The 18057-nt window shown below is 41.1% G+C and overlaps 1 protein-coding gene across 3 annotated transcripts in view; it reads right to left on the reverse strand.

Moving 5' to 3' along the window:
- LOC120665756 (serine/threonine-protein kinase TOR-like) overlaps window positions 1-15882 on the reverse strand; it is a 34805-nt gene extending 18923 nt beyond the window's left edge. The window contains exons 1-25 of one of the 3 annotated variants that reach the window (XM_039945422.1): window positions 15402-15882; window positions 15234-15289; window positions 14107-14445; window positions 13959-14033; window positions 11397-11569; window positions 9464-9562; window positions 9028-9187; window positions 8760-8903; window positions 8510-8682; window positions 8238-8433; window positions 7975-8172; window positions 5991-6143; window positions 5245-5366; window positions 5053-5152; window positions 4880-4975; window positions 4643-4773; window positions 3386-3488; window positions 3119-3301; window positions 2947-3039; window positions 2793-2828; window positions 1996-2097; window positions 1770-1880; window positions 750-912; window positions 542-663; window positions 368-420 (exon numbers count right to left, since the gene is read on the reverse strand). In XM_039945422.1, the coding sequence (XP_039801356.1) occupies window positions 368-420; window positions 542-663; window positions 750-912; window positions 1770-1880; window positions 1996-2097; window positions 2793-2828; window positions 2947-3039; window positions 3119-3301; window positions 3386-3488; window positions 4643-4773; window positions 4880-4975; window positions 5053-5152; window positions 5245-5366; window positions 5991-6143; window positions 7975-8172; window positions 8238-8433; window positions 8510-8682; window positions 8760-8903; window positions 9028-9187; window positions 9464-9562; window positions 11397-11569; window positions 13959-14033; window positions 14107-14445; window positions 15234-15289; window positions 15402-15447 (3227 nt within the window). In that variant the 5' untranslated portion in view covers window positions 15448-15882. The remainder of the gene's footprint in view (window positions 1-367; window positions 421-541; window positions 664-749; window positions 913-1769; window positions 1881-1995; window positions 2098-2792; window positions 2829-2946; window positions 3040-3118; window positions 3302-3385; window positions 3489-4642; window positions 4774-4879; window positions 4976-5052; window positions 5153-5244; window positions 5367-5990; window positions 6144-7974; window positions 8173-8237; window positions 8434-8509; window positions 8683-8759; window positions 8904-9027; window positions 9188-9463; window positions 9563-11396; window positions 11570-13958; window positions 14034-14106; window positions 14446-15233; window positions 15290-15401) is intronic. The other 2 variants (XM_039945423.1, XM_039945421.1) reach the window with 2 other exon arrangements.
- Window positions 15883-18057: the final 2175 nt, after the last annotated feature.

The raw sequence follows: 18057 nt of genomic DNA on the forward strand, positions 1-18057 counted from the left end.
AGATTTGGAGAGAGAAAATATTACATGAACCCAAGGTTGGCCATTGTCAGTGTAATTCTAACATTTTTTTTCTGTTCCAACAAGACCATTTTGAATAGTCAAATTTAAAAGGCTCATGTGTTCTCCATATCTTAAGTCACCCAGTTAGTCTTAATGCTTCACTATTACCAATAATGCAAAATACAAGGACTTCTAGTGTTAACCAAGAAACCAATATGATACTGGAATAAATCAAACACAAAGTCAGTTTTCTAATACTCCTAGCAACAATAACAATCAATGCTCCATGATAGATTTACTTTCATTTTTTTCCAATAGACGCAATACAGAAATTTAAAAAGGAGTTACTTTGAGTAAAGAGTCTTACCCGTCCAAGACAAGCTTCAAATGATGCACTAAAGCGGAAACGTGAGTACCAACCTGTTCAGGATACGTAAAATACGCACGATATGCATTACACACAGTAACTTCTATAAATGTGGACCATTTTGGTTAAAATTGCATTGACAAAATATCAAATCCGATAAGAACATCAACCAACCTGCACCTTAGGTATAAGCTTGGTCAAAGTAACAATGGCACGCCGTCTGATATCAACCAGCTCCACTTTAAACAAACGGACAAGCACTGGAGCAACCAAGTGCATGTGCTCATCCAAGTTTCCTGAAGGGCAGAATCAATTAAACATATACTATAACCAATATAACAGCCATTATGAGCATGAAACTAAGTGGGAAACAGGGACACACCGCCAAAAACTTCAAGTGTGTGTAATATGTCAGGAACGTAGCAATAATCATTGCAACGTTCAGCGTCACCTAAGACTTGAATACAACTCGGTAGAATTTGAAGTAAATACATTCTGAACTCATCATTTAACGCTAAGCATAGTTGCTCAACAAGGTGAAGAACCTGAACAGGAAACACTGAGTTAAGAAAGTACAAAACCATGGTATGATATACAAGGATCAGAAAAGGTAAACCTTCAGCAGGTAATAGAAGAGAATGTAAAGACAACCTCAAAAGAAAGGAGCAAGAGCTCAATGGGCTTTGTTCTTCTCGACAGTAACAACAAATAATCATTTTTTTAAAAAGGTAGCATAAAGCACAAACTCATACAGGGTTCCAGACTCATTATCTTGTTTCCCACTAGTGACCCAGTAAAGGTTTCCAGTTTCAAGCAACAAGTAGATTTTGACTAGCCGAATTATTCTTAGTAGATTTTGAGTCAGAATACAAAGAAAGTATGAGACTGATCAGCATTCAAGGTTTGAGCACTAGTGGCAACTCAATACTCACAAATAAAAAGCACAGTTTGGTTAGGCCTGAGGATTAAGGAGTCAATGAAAAAGAGAATAGTAGAGGGGGCATAATGGCCAGTGTATACTCAGAAATGCCAAAAGGAGAGATGCTAAAGAGAGAGAGAAAGGTCATTAGAATTTAGAACAACATGTGTGCCTTATATTTTTTAAACAATATGGAATATAACAACATCCACGCCGTATATTTTGACCAAGATGGCATAGTCATAGGGTCCAGGATACTATTGCAATAAGGAAGATGTTAACTATGCTCTTCCACAATACAAGAATATTGTGGACTATGACAGAATCTACAAAAGGCCATAGTTTGGCAGACATGCTTCTGTGCTCTGCTAGCTGATGGCATGGTCTAAATAGATTGCCCACTGTAAGCATTGTGTACAAAATGTTTTAAGATCATAGAGCACAACAGAAGGCAACAGCAAAGGAAAAGTTGAGCACAATTACCGGTGAACCCTGTGGGCCTTGAATCGTCCGGTTTGGTGCAGGCAAGCTGAATGAGGAAGTCCATAATTCCGAGATGAGGGAGAGTATGTCTTGAAAGTATTTCCGAATGTGCTGAAAATAAGTAACTTTAATAAAATATGCCAGACATCAACTGCAACAGAAAGAATCTAACAATAACTGCAATATAATACCAAAATAATTTGCAGCATTAAAAAGGACAGATTACCTGCCGGACAATAGATATCAATGTTCCGAGCTTCCAGGTTATGAACTCTTTTAAACCACCATCCTCACACATGCGAACAGCACGGAATAGCTCAGGGAGAACCTTTAGACGCAAAAGACAAATATTTCAGAAATTTGTGTGCAACATTCTACATTTTTTCCTGGTAACACAAACATGCTCAATTGTATAACATGCAAACCAATTATAACTGAATGCTTAAACCTACAAAGATTTAGGTCATCAACTTAGCCCCAACGTTTCCTCCAAAATAATATGTCAGGATATGTTGTGTACAACCATTTGACATTCTTTGCTTGGTTGTCAGAAATAGAAAGATACAAACACACCCCAAACATTCTACGATGCAAAGCTAATCATATGAAACAGAACCGCGAAAGCTTATGAGAATTCCGCTTTGATGATAAAAACTCCGAATTCTATGAGAAGCAGCCTGGTGAACATTCTGGCGGTAACACTACTCTTAGAATCATGAACTAGTCCACGGATCAAATGCAAAGACTTCACAAATGCAATAAGCTGTTTGTTAGCCAAGATCAATTATGATTCCAAGCTTCAAAGTCATGGTTGTCTCGTTAACAGTTAAATGTTAATAACTGAAGCTGACACACGTGCTTTACTGTCAGTCAATTAGGGAACATGGAGCATATCTGAAATCTTAGATCCTATTGTGGTCAACATTAGTATGGTTGAACATACAGGCACCAATTAAGTGAAATAAATATATATGAAGCAGAATATGGAACACAGTACAGCAAAGAAAATTGAGAGGCTCTCACCTTTGGTAAGTACGGAACACAGCCAAGGCCCATTGACTAGATGCCAATTTTTCATAGAGAAAAAGAACAAATAAATAAAGTCATTACAGTGTTGAAGAACAAAAGTTGTTGAGTAAAATAGCTATCTAAAAAAGAAAAACTAGAAATATATTACCTTAAAAATAAAGATAAGGGAGCCAACCACCATCTGGTGGTAACTTGAAAGCGAAGGATCTCGAAGAATTCGCATGAGAGAAGTAATTGCAACCTGGCAAAACAGGGAATAAGGTAAAATATAGGCTAACACTTGAATCTCAGATGGCTAATGAAGGAACATAAAACCATACAGTTGAATAATAGTCCTCAGATGCCGAAAAAGATGGCCAGAAGTCAGTCGGTAACTCTTCCATGGAAACAATATGCTGTGCAGTCTCGATTGTAGGACGTAGGACCTCTCTATGTTGACCAGGTAGATTATGTTGATTTCGCTTGTGTGCATGAGGGTCCAATGCACCCATAATTCCTAAAACCTGAAAGAGAACACATTGCATTATTACTTGGCCAGGAGCATTATACAATTTCATGAAATCTTAAGGAGAAATCAAACCAAATACCTTCAACACTTCTAGTCTAGTTGACCATTCCAATTCACCATTCAACAACTTCAAGAGTAAGCCAAGCAATGGCGGATACTCATTATAGGGGGCAATAACATAGCTGGTGGACCCATTGAAAATAATATATGTCATAACCAAAATGCAGTAATATACTTAATAAAATGTATAACCACCACAGGATTTATCACGCAGCTATCTTCAATGTTCTTAGTCCAACCATATGATGGGTAGGAAAGCATGCAGCAAAGGGAAATAGAACACATGCACAAATGGCAGAAGCAGTACTAGAAGCACTACCCCTTTTTTCTCGAACACGCAGGAGAGCTGCGTATCTTTGTATTAAGAGAGAAAGAGTGGTCCAAATACAAAATACAACCACACCTTGGACCATAGTGTGGAATGTTCATGACTAGAAAAGACTATTATAAAGCCACACACACTTTTAGGACCAGACCACAAACACCACCAACTATTAGGCCTGCACCACTCCCATCTCGTAGAAGCACTACCCTTGTCTATAAGACACCAAAGCAACCTCAACGAGACAAACAAGATAACTGCAAAGTACCAGGAAAGTATCCAGCACAGCAAACCTAAAATCTGCTTCTGTGCACGATAAAAAATAAAGTTGCTGGCCAGAACTATTAGTGCATAAAACAAATACTCTAGTAGATTCAGGATTTATTGAGTTCATAAATCTAGTTTTAGACCTCAGAATTCTATACTTCATCAGAATTTCATACTCCCATCAGTCTCAAATATTGTCATTTGGGAATTTTGCAAACATAGTAACATACTATGGGGTCAACCCCCAGTTTGCTAATTTTAGCACTGGATGTTTTAATAGTTCAATGACAAGTGGGACCAGGATCCATCTGTCATTAAGACACCCCAAGGTAGAGAAAACTCAGGTTGATAGTGGTATGCTGGCAACTCTCTCTTGACAATTTGGACAGCAACGATGTCACAAAAGCTGAGCTTTGAGACTGTTTTCTGTCAGAACAGATAATTAAATCCAAAGAATTTATGATATTATGAAAGTACTTTTCACAACGAATCAACACAGATAATTTCCTAATTAAGCAACACCGATTTATGACTAGAGTGTATATAAATATTAACAATATAAGCTCAAAGTTCAACAAGCAAATACTAGTTGCAAAAAACTTGCATGGCAGTACAGTAACTATGTAGGGAATGTGAAATACACGCAACTCAAGAAGCAAGCAAAATAAAGAATAAGCAAATATTTACCCTGTGCTTTGGATAATTTGTCCCAGAGTTGCTACAGCCACTTCTCTTTTACTAACAGCACCTCCGTCTAAAAGAGCATCCACAACTACTGGCATCAACTCAGGAAGATATTGCCTCATAGCAAAACCACCCTACAACATGGAGGATAAATGTTTAAAAATTGTGCTAGTTACAAGGACATCAACCATGAGAAAATGGATCGAACATCACGACATGGAGGAAGAGTGGAAGACTAACCACTTTGGCCAATTCTCCAACAGTAGCAAGCACTCCCGCAGCAAGCGCATTGTTAGCATTTGGTCCCGCTCCTTCACATAGTCTAGCCACTAGTGCCTAAAATAAAACAAAAAAAAAAGATGTAGCAAATAAAATTTACAAAATAAACATAAATACTGATCTATCTTGCTAACCTTGTGAACTGGAGCAATGTAAGGAAGAATTAGCCGCGCACAGCTCCTAATTAAGCAACCCAACAATTTAGCACTCTCCTCCCTACACTTGCTATCCATACTGCAAATGACGCGAAGGCTTTCATAAGCAAGATGAGCAACAAAATGTAACAATGGGACCACACTTATTATCAGAAATTTCGTGGTTTAAACCTCTGGTCGAGATATGTGAGCAGCTGTATAAGATAGCGACGAAGGGCAGGAAGTACATATGCAGGATTTTTTTCAGACAATCTGCCAGCAACCGAAATTGCCAATTCTCTGACATCATATTCCTAAGAATTGAAACAAACATAGTTTTGTCAACGTTCCAAAGGGTCATTGTACTTCATGGACGTACAAAGTGCATGACTTCACATATCATGGATGCAACAGAGTTTAATTTGCAGCTTGTTTCGAATTTAAGACACTCCAAGAAAATATAATTTCATCGGCATGCAGTTGAAAGTAACACCACCTAATAGAGTGAGCCATATTGAGCGCCTGTTTCTGGTCAACTAAGTCACAAGTCATCTTCTATTGAGAAAATCATAGTTTACTACTTCATCGTGGTGGGACTTAAAACTTCACACCCACTATTAACTGCTCAAATATCAAAAATGAAAAAAAAAACATACAATGCTCCTAAATGATGGAAAGCACGTGATCGATCAGGAAAACATCCTACTGTATTACAACTAAGGAAATCACCATAATATCTGGCATACAATTTGTACAATACTCTATAAACAGCAACAACAGATGGTTAGATGTTGTGTTGAAGAAGCTGGTAACAGATCTAGCAGGCACCGCAATAAAGGATAAGGATGTTCGAGGAAAAAAACAATAAAGGATAAGCTGGTGAGTGGTGACAGATCTAATAGGCCCAGTTAATGAGATGAACATGTCATTCTGTGTACCTCATCATTTAAGGCAACAAAAATGGAAGTCAAGATGTCAGCCTGAGCCAAAAAATCATCAAAAGCTGGATTCCGATACAGAGCCTTGAAGACTGAACTTCTAACACCAACATCAGCATCAGCAACTGCAGCAATAAGAAGTTTCTCCACTATCTGCAGGTGAAGGTAAGAACAGCAACAGACATAATTAACATAACGTCAATCAAAATGCACCAAGGGAATTATCATCATAGGTAGCCTACAGCAAAAGAACATAAAGTGCATAACAAACAAGAACCAAGTCTCAACTTTTGAAGAATCTCATATTAAGAATCGATAAGGTGAAACATCTTTTCTAGTGTCCAGACTGTACAACTAGTTTCAAAGCAGGAATTAAATTCACACCAGACCCACATAATAACACTGGTCATAGAACTTAGTTTTACAGTCAGATAATGTATAGTTATTTTCCCATTTATATATCATTAAAGGACCATAGAAGTCCAAATTTTAACAAATAGCTACAAATATTATCCTGCTGCTTCTTCCCCTTCTTCTCTATGCATATAAACTTCTACATTTTCAAATTATAATGTTTCACACAAAATTTAACAGGGCATTGCATCCATACCACCACATAAGATGTTCTTTTCATTTATACCATCAGGCTAGTCAATGACATATGGGGTCTGGTCCTACATGTAATCGACACAGGCTGATCATATGATGAAAAGTACACATCGAGCGGTGGTATGGGTGAAATTATTCCTTGAAAACTCACATCTATTTGGTGAATGTAATAACTTCACCAAGGGCATTCAATGTGGCAAAAGAGCTGTTATTGCCATCTATTTAAAATAACTAACAAATTTACCCTCCCATGACAAATACAAATTACAATTTAACAAAGTCCTATAACATATCCAGTGCCTTTAACATGCAGCTTAAACCCCAGAGATCAGTTAATGCAAGGAATGTCAAGTTCGCGAATTTATTAGATATATGTTATGAAAGTTGCATTCATGGTACTATCTGTTAGCGCGCCCCACCTAGCCAACCCGACCATAAAACCCAGGTGTTATAGTGGGAGGGGTGGGGGCTTTTATCCATAGTCCATCATTCCCCCTACGGCGTGCGAGCCTGGCGTAGCCCGCAGCAGGTTCTAGTGTCCGGCGTAGCCCGCAGCAGGTCTCAGCACACGAGAGGCGCAGGGGAAATCGCGCAGCGGAAATGCGTGGCCGGGTGGGTTCGAACCCGGGACCTCGGCTCTGGTACCATGTTAGCGCGCCCCACCTAGCCAACCCGACCATAAAACCCAGGTGTTATAGTGGGAGGGGTGGGGGCTTTTATCCATAGTCCATCACTATCACAGCCCATCCATGTTGTACAGTAGAATAATAGTGGACATTTAAAAGCCACATAGGAATATGGCTGTCAAGGGCTATATCAGTAAACATATACTTTTTTTAAACAGGGACAGGTTGAAGTTAAGTGTGATGTATTTCTGCTTAAAAGTATTAAACAACTGCTGCAATGCGACTCCAAGGTTTTTTTCCCTCCTAACAATAGCAACATAAAGTTTGTAAGACCCTAAAAGTTAATTTTCCATGGCAGAATCTACACACATTAACTTCACCTCACATACAATCTTGCGAGCAAAAATCATCTGTGTGCAACAGAATTAGCCAAAAAAAGAAGTGTACGCAGTAACGCAGTACTGAGTTCAGATCTAATATTTAATGTGGTGATGCTTTAGTGTAGAATATTTCAATAAATTAACATCTGATAATTAAACCCCAATAAAGGAAGGTGCGCTTCAACATATGCTACCATAGTAAATGAGATTGATCTGTAGTTAACTATACCCATATGACACTTTTTGCCGCAATATTATGATTTATGCATTCAAGTTACTCGCTCTTGCCAAAAAGACACTATTGAGTACACATCCACTGCCACTAAGCCAAAGTAGCAAGCATGTTAAACTATAAATTTTCAGACAAACCTCCTCCACAAGCCGGCGGCGCTTAGCTCCTCCCATACGATTTAACCTATTCGAACTGAACTGTGAACTTGAGGAAGCAGAAAGAGAGTGCGCTACTAATTTGCAACAACACAATGAGGCAGCTTTTCTGGTACTGCTATCTTCATCTTCCAGATAGAGGATGACACTCTCTCTAGCGAATTCCAGGAGCTCATGACCCTGAAAGAAATGCATATTTTAAGTTCCAAACACTACCATCAGTCAGCTAAGAGAGCATTTCAAACCTTAAAGTTGAAGTTTGCTAGAGTCCGCAGTGCAAGTTGCACAAGAACAGTACTACTAGAATCCACAAGCTGCTGCAAACTGTTTGACCTGCTTGCTCGACCACCAGAAGCACCTGGCCTTGTAGATGACTTTGGTAGTGCTTGAGAGATACAATCCAATAAACGCTCTTGTATTGTGGGAAGCAAAGACGGGATGCTGTACGAAATGATGGAGTCACATAACAGCCCTTCAGAGAACAACCACACAAGGAACTGAGGTGAGGAAAACTTACCTCGTGCTTATAGACTCAAGTGCCTCTACAAGTTTATCAGAAAGACCGGCAGAAAACATAGCATCTAGTAGCCCACTACGTATATGAGGTTCCATTGCAGGACCCATAGCTTTTGCAAAGCTTCCTATACAAGATATTGCCTCAAGAGATGGCCTTCCTCTGCGAGGAGCAATCTGCAGATGCAAGGTCCAATAAGCATGACAAATTTCAAGTAAACATCAGGATACAATAGGGCCTGCCAAGAACATACCGCATCTTGCAAATGTGAGGTAATTGCTGGTAAATATGGCACAAGTTCAACTCCCAGAGCCCCAGCCATCTCTCCAAGTGCAACAAACCCACTAGCACGCTCGTCTGGTGTACGTAGAACAAAAAGGATATGATCCATGCAAATCTAGGAGGAAGAACAATCCTTGTCAGGGAATACCACAGTTTTAACATTCTTATCTTTCCACTGTAACACTAGATTTAGAGGGGAAAGGAAAGCTATAGGAGAAGAATTATGTACTGATAATAACCTTCAGGTAATTTGTCACAAATCTGTCACGCAGGAAGTGGGCAATTCGAGGAAGAAGTGATGTTATACTACGACGAACAAGCTGATCTCTGTGCTTTAAATAATCAAGGACTATATCAGCCACTTCTCTGTACCGAGACATCATAAACTCCCCTGTATTCCTATGATATTCCATGCAGCAAGATCAGAGGATCAGATATTGAACATTGTTGCCAGAACTAAATTATATTGTTCTACACCTTTCATGCTGTCATGATAGAACACTGTTCACAAATTACATAATCAGACATGCATCTCATAACTGGAGAAATAATTAAGAATGGAGAGGACTAACTAAGTACAGATGAAACATTCTTCAAAATGACTATTAATGGCGTGGGTGTTTTTTTTTCATAAGAAGAATAAAGGCATCCAAGACCAACTAACCAGTAAGTTACCTTAGCAATTCTCCAACAGCCAATAATGAGCCATGAATACTATGAACAGAAGCATTCCTGCCAAGCCCAACTTGTGCGGCTTCACACATTCGATAATACCTAGTAGAATCACGAAATCAAAGAATAAGACAGAAACTGCTATAATTGTATAGCAGAAGTGCATTGGTGAAGAGTTGCAGCAAATGATGTGCTTTGGACATTGTCACTGATAATCAACAAAAAAAGGCTCCTGAATGCAGATAATTATTCATAACCTTTAGTCCCAAGAAAAAAACTGACCAAGAAGAACCCCATCCATATTTCATTTTTAAAGATGGGAAGATTTAAATGTCAACATGATCTTAAATCTTGACAAATGAATTTAGGAATTTAGACCGGTAGAATAGAAAATTTTGGTTCAACTGTTCAGGTAATCCCACCATAGCTTGCAAAAGCTTACAGTCACAAAAGCAGCTGGCATGGATCATATATGGGGTTGCATGTAACAGCTAACAAGTTACCAAAAACTGACCATATGTTTGTATCGAGTAAGTCTGCAATTTTGAATATGTGAACCATTTTCTTACCAAACAAAACTTTCGCAACCAAAATACTATCAGTTGGGAAGCTAGCCATCAAATTCATTGCTTGACATGGGTGACTTTCAGTGCAACAGAGTGCTGGAGCAAAATTCCAAACCACACTGCAGCATTATGGCAGCACTTTCCAATAATAAAATCATGGTTTTTAAGTCGCCGCCTTGGCGTTCAGGAGAAATTTCAATCCTGGCGTCGCGGTCACATGGCTTCCCCATATATGGCATCCAAAGTCATCGCCTAGGCGTGATTGGTGCTGTTTTTCCGCCCAGCAGATGCCGCACAAGGCCAAATCAATTCTGTGTGTGGGGAAAACAGGCATGGTGCGGAGTTGCGCGTGCGTGGAAAAGAGGCACGACGCTGCGCGGAATCGCGCGTCTACACCTCCCCAGGCCCGAGTGACCCCATCTGTGTTGCGTGCTAATTCAGAGAGAGGGAAGAAGAAACGGAAGGAGAAGTGGGCGGCGGCTCCCGGAATCCTCGCTGGCGGCGCGGGGCCTCGGTCCAACTGCACCCGCACCTTGGTCCAGCGGCTCCCGTGTCTGTCCCTTCTGCTGCGACCAATCCAGTCCGCCTACATCTAGATCCAGGTGCTCGTCGGCTCGTGCCCCTTCTGCTCTGTCCTCCGCTCCGCCTCCTCATCCTCCCAATCTTCTCGCAGTGCACGTACCTCTTCCTCTCCCCTCCTCTGCTCTATTGCTTATGCTTGGTCAGCTTGGACATGGATATACTCTGCTCTGCTGTGCTGCCAGCGGTAGCCGGTAGGATGCAAATAGCATTGGCTGCTCTGCGGTAGGTATGTTTATGCTGCTTCATCCTAGATTAGGATACGAATATGGCGCCGCCTCGCCGTGCGCCTTACTCGCCTAGGTGTTTGGAAGGGGGTGGGTCACCACGCCGCGCTTTACCATCTTAAAAACAATGAATAAAATACAAAGTACAAAAAAAACTATATTACAAGATTGTGGAAGTAATTCCAGTAAAATGTGGAAGCCACTAGGTTAAAACGACGCAACTCATCCATGTCTACATCAAGCCCAAAGCCATTAATGTTCAATGAAATATTGTCTATTCCTTTATTTTCTTTCACAGTTATGGTATTCAGTTATTTTCACCTTGGTCAACCCTTGATAGATTATCAAGTACACATTCCTGTTGCAAATAATTTATTCTAATTTCCAATTCTGATTCATTTGTACACAATTTTAATGGACAATCAGTTCCGAAAGCAAGAAAACCAGATCAATTCTTCAATGAGCCATTTAACTGATCAAAGTGAGTTAACACATATTCAAGTTGCATGACACATAGATACCAAATTTGCAGAAAGAATGTGGAGATAAAAAAATTAGGTTTACCATTGTACACGCCATCGAGTCTCCCGTTTTTCAATTACATGGAGACAAGCACGCAAGGCTTCCACTGCTCTTTCACGAACAGCTTGCTTGGGGTCTCTCAGTGCAACCCATATTGTGTCAACAAATTCAGGAACATGAACATTGAAAACTGTTGATGCATTTTCAGCCATCTCCTACAATAACAAAAAATGCAGATTTATACAAACTATAGAGTGCATCTGGGAACAATATTGGCATTAATTTTCAGATATATCAACATGATAGAATATGAATAAAATCACAAATACAAACATCTTTTTCACTGGCATGCATGTAATCGAAATGACTTAGTAGTGTACAGCTGTACAAGGTTCATTACAGGGCAGATGCTAGAGGTGGATTGGTGAAAAGAATTGTATACACGACAAAATTAGAACATCAGAAGCTACCCAATTGCCCTCTGGGTTAATAAGAAACCTTCTTCCATGTCCCATAGCACACTATGTGCTCTAGGTCAAACTACCAGAGGAAGAATGCAGGGGCAAAATATTGGAACCGCTCAACTTTTCATTCTACGGTAAGAAACGGCTTCGGAGAAAGCTCGGGCCAAGCTTTTATGACATAAGAAAAGTGATGAAGGCATGACATGGATGTAATTATGTAAACAGCAGCATGTGTGTGCCTAACAGAGGCAACATTAGGATAGATCTTTATAGGGTGCATATGCTTCCGATTTTTCTTGAATCCAGAATTTGATTTTTTTTTTCTCAGAAAGAAACCGAAAGAAATTAGAGTTTCTTGATCAGGCTCAACAGGTTATTACATGTTATAACATTAAAAAGAAGAAAACAGATGGTAGTATACAAAGCAATCTATCAAGGCTACTTAACACAAAGTGCTTTTGGTGGCCTAGTGGCTGATTTTCCAGATCAAACAGTCCCTCATGAAACAGCCTTCTTGTTTAGTTGATACTAGGTTATTTGTGAGGATAGTTCAAATAGAAATTGCAGACCGAGAGAACTAGTGTTTGCAAATTCATGGTCTAACCACCTAAAGTGCTATCTGCTTTTGGTAACCATGCAATATTTCATCCCTCACAAGTCACAACATCCAACTTATTGGTACTAGTATTATTGTTAACTGTGTTCAGACAAATTGAGGTTCTCTTCACCATATAGGCTATAATTATTTCTTCTTAGGGAGTGTTTGGCACAGCTCTGAACCTGCTCCCCGCCACTCTAGCTCCAGCTTCACACTGCTCCTGCTCCCAGCCGCTCTAGCACCTCGAATAGCCTGTTTGGTAGCGCTTCCTTGTGGCTCCAGCTCTGGCAGGCCCGCGGTGGGTCAACGAACAGCAATCGAGCTTCTCCTTCCATGACTTGACCTCATCAAGCAGCAAATTGAGCTCCTCGCATGAATCGACCTCGCGGAATAGTAAATCGAGCTCCTCAAACGATTCGACCTCATGGAGCAGCAAACCAAGGTCCTCCTATGAAGGTTCGCTGGCCGGAGCAAGGAGGTGAGATGAGGTGAGCAGGGGAGGCAAATCAAGCTCCTTCTCCTATGAATCGAGCTCCGCTGGCCAAAGGCGGGAGGGGAGCAAGGGGAGACAAATAAAACTCCCGAACTCCTCGAGCAGGGAGGAGAGTAGAGACGCGTGGAGAGGGATCTTGTGGGCGGTCTCGAGTGCTACGGAGAGGGGTGGCATAGCCTCGAATCGGAGAAAGCAGGTTTTTTTCACTCCAACCGTGTAGTGCAAAAGTTGGTAGTCACTCGGATCGATTCTGGTGAGAAGCAGCCGGAGAAATCATTGTTTGGCAACACTCTGCAGAATGTAGCATGAACCGCAGCGGAGGGAGCGCTGCCAAGCGCGCCCTTAGTGTTTCGACAAATTAAGGTCCTGGATTCATCATAACAAATACACTCCAAATTTATAGTTGGATGATTTACTTTTTGAAAGCTTTTATATCCACATACAACTACGTATTACATACTATTTAAATGGTCGTAATGATATTGGAGCTTATAGATAAATATGTAGTGCTACCTCCCATCAAGTAAATAACCAAAAAAAAACAAGTTGTGCTTACATTTCTTCTTGAGTGAGAGCATTAGGTGGTAATACAATCTTCAAATTTTGGAGAAGTATCAAGCTACAAGTCAACATCTGTAGAGTGCCTCTACAGCTAATTTAAGCTTATACGATAACATCAAGCCAGGGGTTCAGTTTTTGCATGAGCAATTATTTAACACCATATAGTGTGTTCACACTCTGCATAGAGTGATTTGCTTTATTTCTTATTTTTTATTTGATAGAGGGAAACCATTTAATGCTTTATCATTTTTGTTCTAGTGAGAGAGAGAAACTAGATGTGGTAGTATATCCTGTTCAGCCATGCATGCACTGCACAGGATATCAAAAACAAATGAATAAAGCAAACATTACTTTATATAAACAATACCTCCCATGTTTAGTAATATATGAAGTACTAGAAAGGAAGACGAAAAATTATATAACAACATTGATGATGGAAGGCTTATTTGCATGTAAAAGATTGAAAAAGAATGATCAGTTCAACTTACTTTGAGAATAAGTACAGCTGCAAATCGACGATATTCCACTCGATCACCATTCAGCCACCCCAAAGCCGTTTTAATCTAATAAAAAGAATGGTTATTAACAAAAATTAAAAAATAATTTTCAAACAAATTTGAAACAACTATGGCTTACCTGTCGCTCCACTTCATCTGCAGTCATTGCTCCCCCTGCTTTTGCTAAATGACCCAGCACCGTGCTTGCTGGAACTAGGATTTCAGGATCACGCTTCACATCAAATACATTCCTCAAGAAGCTGGCAAACTTAGAAACTTTGGAAGCACCTTCTCCAAAGGGCATATCAATTAAGGCATCAATAGCACGGAGAGCTAGTAGATTTTCAGCAATATCATTGCTCTGCAGTAAACCAGATATCTGCTCATAGAGCTGATCCATAAACCTTAGAAAAGCTTCACCGCTAAGATCTCGTGCTTCCTCCTCAACATGTTTACGTAGCGCAGCAGCAATGACATCCTAGAAGCAACATGAAAATCCAATTATAAATAGCTAAGGAGTACAAAAGCCAAGAAAAAACAGTATGCAGTTCAAAATAAAGGAAGCATTTGTTGATGAAACAAAAGAACCATGTCAGACACCAAAAGTTCTTAGGTTTAGCCGTCCAAAAAGCTTAAACATGGAAACAAACCCTCGTCAGAAACAAGGCTATTGAAGGAATGTTACAATTAACACATAAGGCATATTTGAGGGCCATTTGTTTCACATTATCATCCTCATGGGAACAGGTGCTCATGGTCTTCTTAAGGCATCTGACAGATTCTTGGACACTTGACGCCACCTGAACAAACCGTATGCTGCGACCATAAAGAACTGGAATCTTCTAGGCACTCAAAAGACTGCAACTCATACACTGCGAATACCGCCAAAAGGAAGAACCTCACCATGTTCATAAACCCCAAACCTCCAGCATTGTCACTAGTCACTACCGACACAAGCATATAGAAACATCGCAATCAATAGCAGCAGTAAGTGATCCAACCATATTCCCGGATGAAGTTCAGAACAGAAACCCACGCCCATCATCCACCACTAGCCAGCACTTGCGTCATGCCCTACCAAGCAACAGCCAGCTAGGAGCAACGCACGCGCTCATCTAAACCAAGTAAAATAGCACAGTATCCCCACACGGACCCACAACGGTGCAAAACCCTAGCCCCAAGCTCAATCGCAGAGTCATGCTCTAATGGAGACGCAGAAGCAACGGAATCTCAGGAATCCGGGAAGGAGGAAAGCGAGGCACGCACCGCTCCCGACGAGATGTAGGCCGCGATGTTGAATGCGTGGTCCTTGGCGATCAAATCTGCGCGGACGAGAGGGAATCTCAATTAATTTCGGCGAAACCAAGGGGCTCAGCGGGCGCAATCAACATGGAGCCCGGGGGGGATTTGTCTCGGGGGAGGAGTCTGGCGTACCTTTGGGCTTCTTCCCGATCTCCGGGAAATGCGGCGAGGGCTTCATCACCGCTGCTCCAGCGCCGGCGCGTCGGCGAGAGGAGGCGGCGGAAGGGGAGGGAAGGGTTTAGCTTCCGCAACCCCGCGCGGCAGGAGCGGTGGAGTGGGTTCCCCTGATACCCGCCTCCGACGTCACGGCTCAATCCTCTCGAAAGGAAGTGGACGCAGCGTGGCGGCGAGCACGACAACTCCGGCAGACGAGACTCCGCCGCGGGTGACAAACTCGTGCCCCTCCCTGCCTCCCCTGTGCGAGAAAGAACTACTCCCGTTTCGCTCGTCCCTGTCACGTGAGCCACGCGTGGAGCCGTTGGATGGAATGGACGGCGGATGCGGCGCCGACACACCGCACGCACGTGACGTGGCGACCCGATCCGGCAGCGCGGCCCTGGCGCTACTCTGCTATCGATCCTCGGAAGCGGAAAATTGAAATCGATGATGCTTCTCATGGGCAATCTTCCATATCTGCTACTTCTTGTCTCTGCTCCTCATCTCATATGACATATCTCACTTATATTACTTATAATAAAGTAACTAACTAATCCTCCCGGTTTGTTATTGCATCCTTTATACGCCGCTTTGTGGTTTCCAGTTATTCACTTCATCTTTTGTGCATTTTGCCGTTCTCGATTTCATCACTCCATCTTTCATGCATTTTGTCGTTATCCGTCAATCACTATGAGCTGTTCAGTAGGGCTTGCTGCATCTGCAGCTGCAGCTACAGCAAGCACTACCGAACGCAGCCTATGTCACCTCGCATTTCGCTCCCCCACTCATATTCCACACTTTACTATTGCGAAAACGTCCAATTTTCCATTATATGTATTTTAATGTGCATTGTACATCCTTCGTTTCTGCTCCTTCTAATTTTGTTCTTCATGTTGTCATGAGACAAGGAGAAGGAAAGGGAGCAGCATACAAATCAACAAAAACGGATTAAGAGAGTAGTAGTTCATGAGAAAGGTGCTAGATCATCGTGTTTCATGTGCATGCTCATTGGTGTTCCAGGCATAATTTTAAAATAAGTAATTAGTCATTCGTGCATTCCGGCGTTTCTAGTCCTTCACTTTGTCCTCCCGCATTTCGTGATCCCCCATCCATTCCGTGCCTTCCTACATCTATATATGCGGGTCTCGGCTGAGTGAGTAGGTGCAACATGCCCAAAACCCACATGCATCTATTCCTTCGAAACAAAGTCCATTCCTTTTCCTCAAGCGATCCTAGCCCTTGTGCACGTCTCACAGCTCGCCCTAACTCTCGTGAAGATGCTTAGTTCTTCCCTACCTTCTGAATGTGCATCCTTGATTCCGCCCACTTTAATTTGGTTTCTCCATGATGTTGTGAGACAAGAAGGAAAGACAACACACATAAGTAAATGAACTTCGCTAGGTAATAAGGGTACCAAGGTATCACTCAGGTTCTTTAGTCTGGATATTTACCTATTATTTGTATCACTTAGGTTCTATCATGACACACAAAAAAGAACTTGATAAATTAGTGGCAGTGTCAAATCTTTTTGCGGATAGCCATGCAAATTTATTAACTTGACATTCACTAACGTTTTTGTTTCATAAATGTATAAGTTTTCATATGAGACTTCATTTTGGAAAACTAAGGTTCTTTTTTATATTTGATGCTTGTTAGCTCGAATTTAGACTAATCAAGTCATATTTAAAAGAATAGAGGAGTACCATTTATGGGCAAAAGAATGGATGGATGGATACTCATATTTCAAGTTATATTTGATGCTTATTTTGCTAGTAAAGGGTGGAATTTATCTTTCAGACGGTGGCTGGACGAGGCAACAAGAGAAATTGAAAAAAAATGAGAGATATGTTTAGTCCCATGTGCATTATCGAGTAGCAGAGACCAGCCTAAATGGTTGGGTGAAAAAGATGGAAAGTTTTCTATCTCAATATAAATCTTTGTGTGAAGCGGAGACCGGAGATAGAAATAAAAGATTATGGAAAGCAAAGATTCCATTGAAGACCAAAATCTTTATGTGGCTAAACAAAATGAATGCAATCTTAACAAGAGACAACTTGGCAAGAAAAGGGTGGAAGAGTGATAAAATCTGCTCCTTTTGTGCTAATCCTGAAAGTATTGAACACCTATTCTTTGGCTGTGTGATGGCTAAATATTGTTGGAGTCTTGTTTCAATCGTGATTGATGCTGATTGTAGATCTGCTTCTTTCAACCAATGCTGGGTTTGGGCTAATAGATTTATGCCGGCTCGTAAAAAAAATCCATATGATTGGCCTAGCGGCCATTTGCTGGGCAATTTGGAGAATGAGAAACTCCGTTTTCTTTGAGGATAAAAAATGCAGATCACCTACTGAAATTATTTGCTTGGCTTCCTCGTTTATTTTGTATTGGTCAGGTCGAGTTCCGACGACAAGGTGGAATTGGAGGTAGGTGCCGAGGCCCTCAACAACACGGCGCTGCTCTTCCACCCCCAGGAAGCCCCACCTGACGATGCGGGGATGGTTCTACTTCAGTAGCTGGCTTCTCTGCCAGATACCTCACGTTAAAAAGCTTTGGTTCCTAGTCTTAGTTCGCTTAGTCCCCTCAGTCTGTTCCGTTCTTCGCTGGCTTCTTTGTTCGTTCTGAGCTTTGTTCT

The sequence above is a fragment of the Panicum virgatum genome, chromosome 3N (genome assembly GCF_016808335.1).
Source record: "Panicum virgatum strain AP13 chromosome 3N, P.virgatum_v5, whole genome shotgun sequence".
Lineage (NCBI taxonomy): Eukaryota > Viridiplantae > Streptophyta > Magnoliopsida > Poales > Poaceae > Panicum > Panicum virgatum.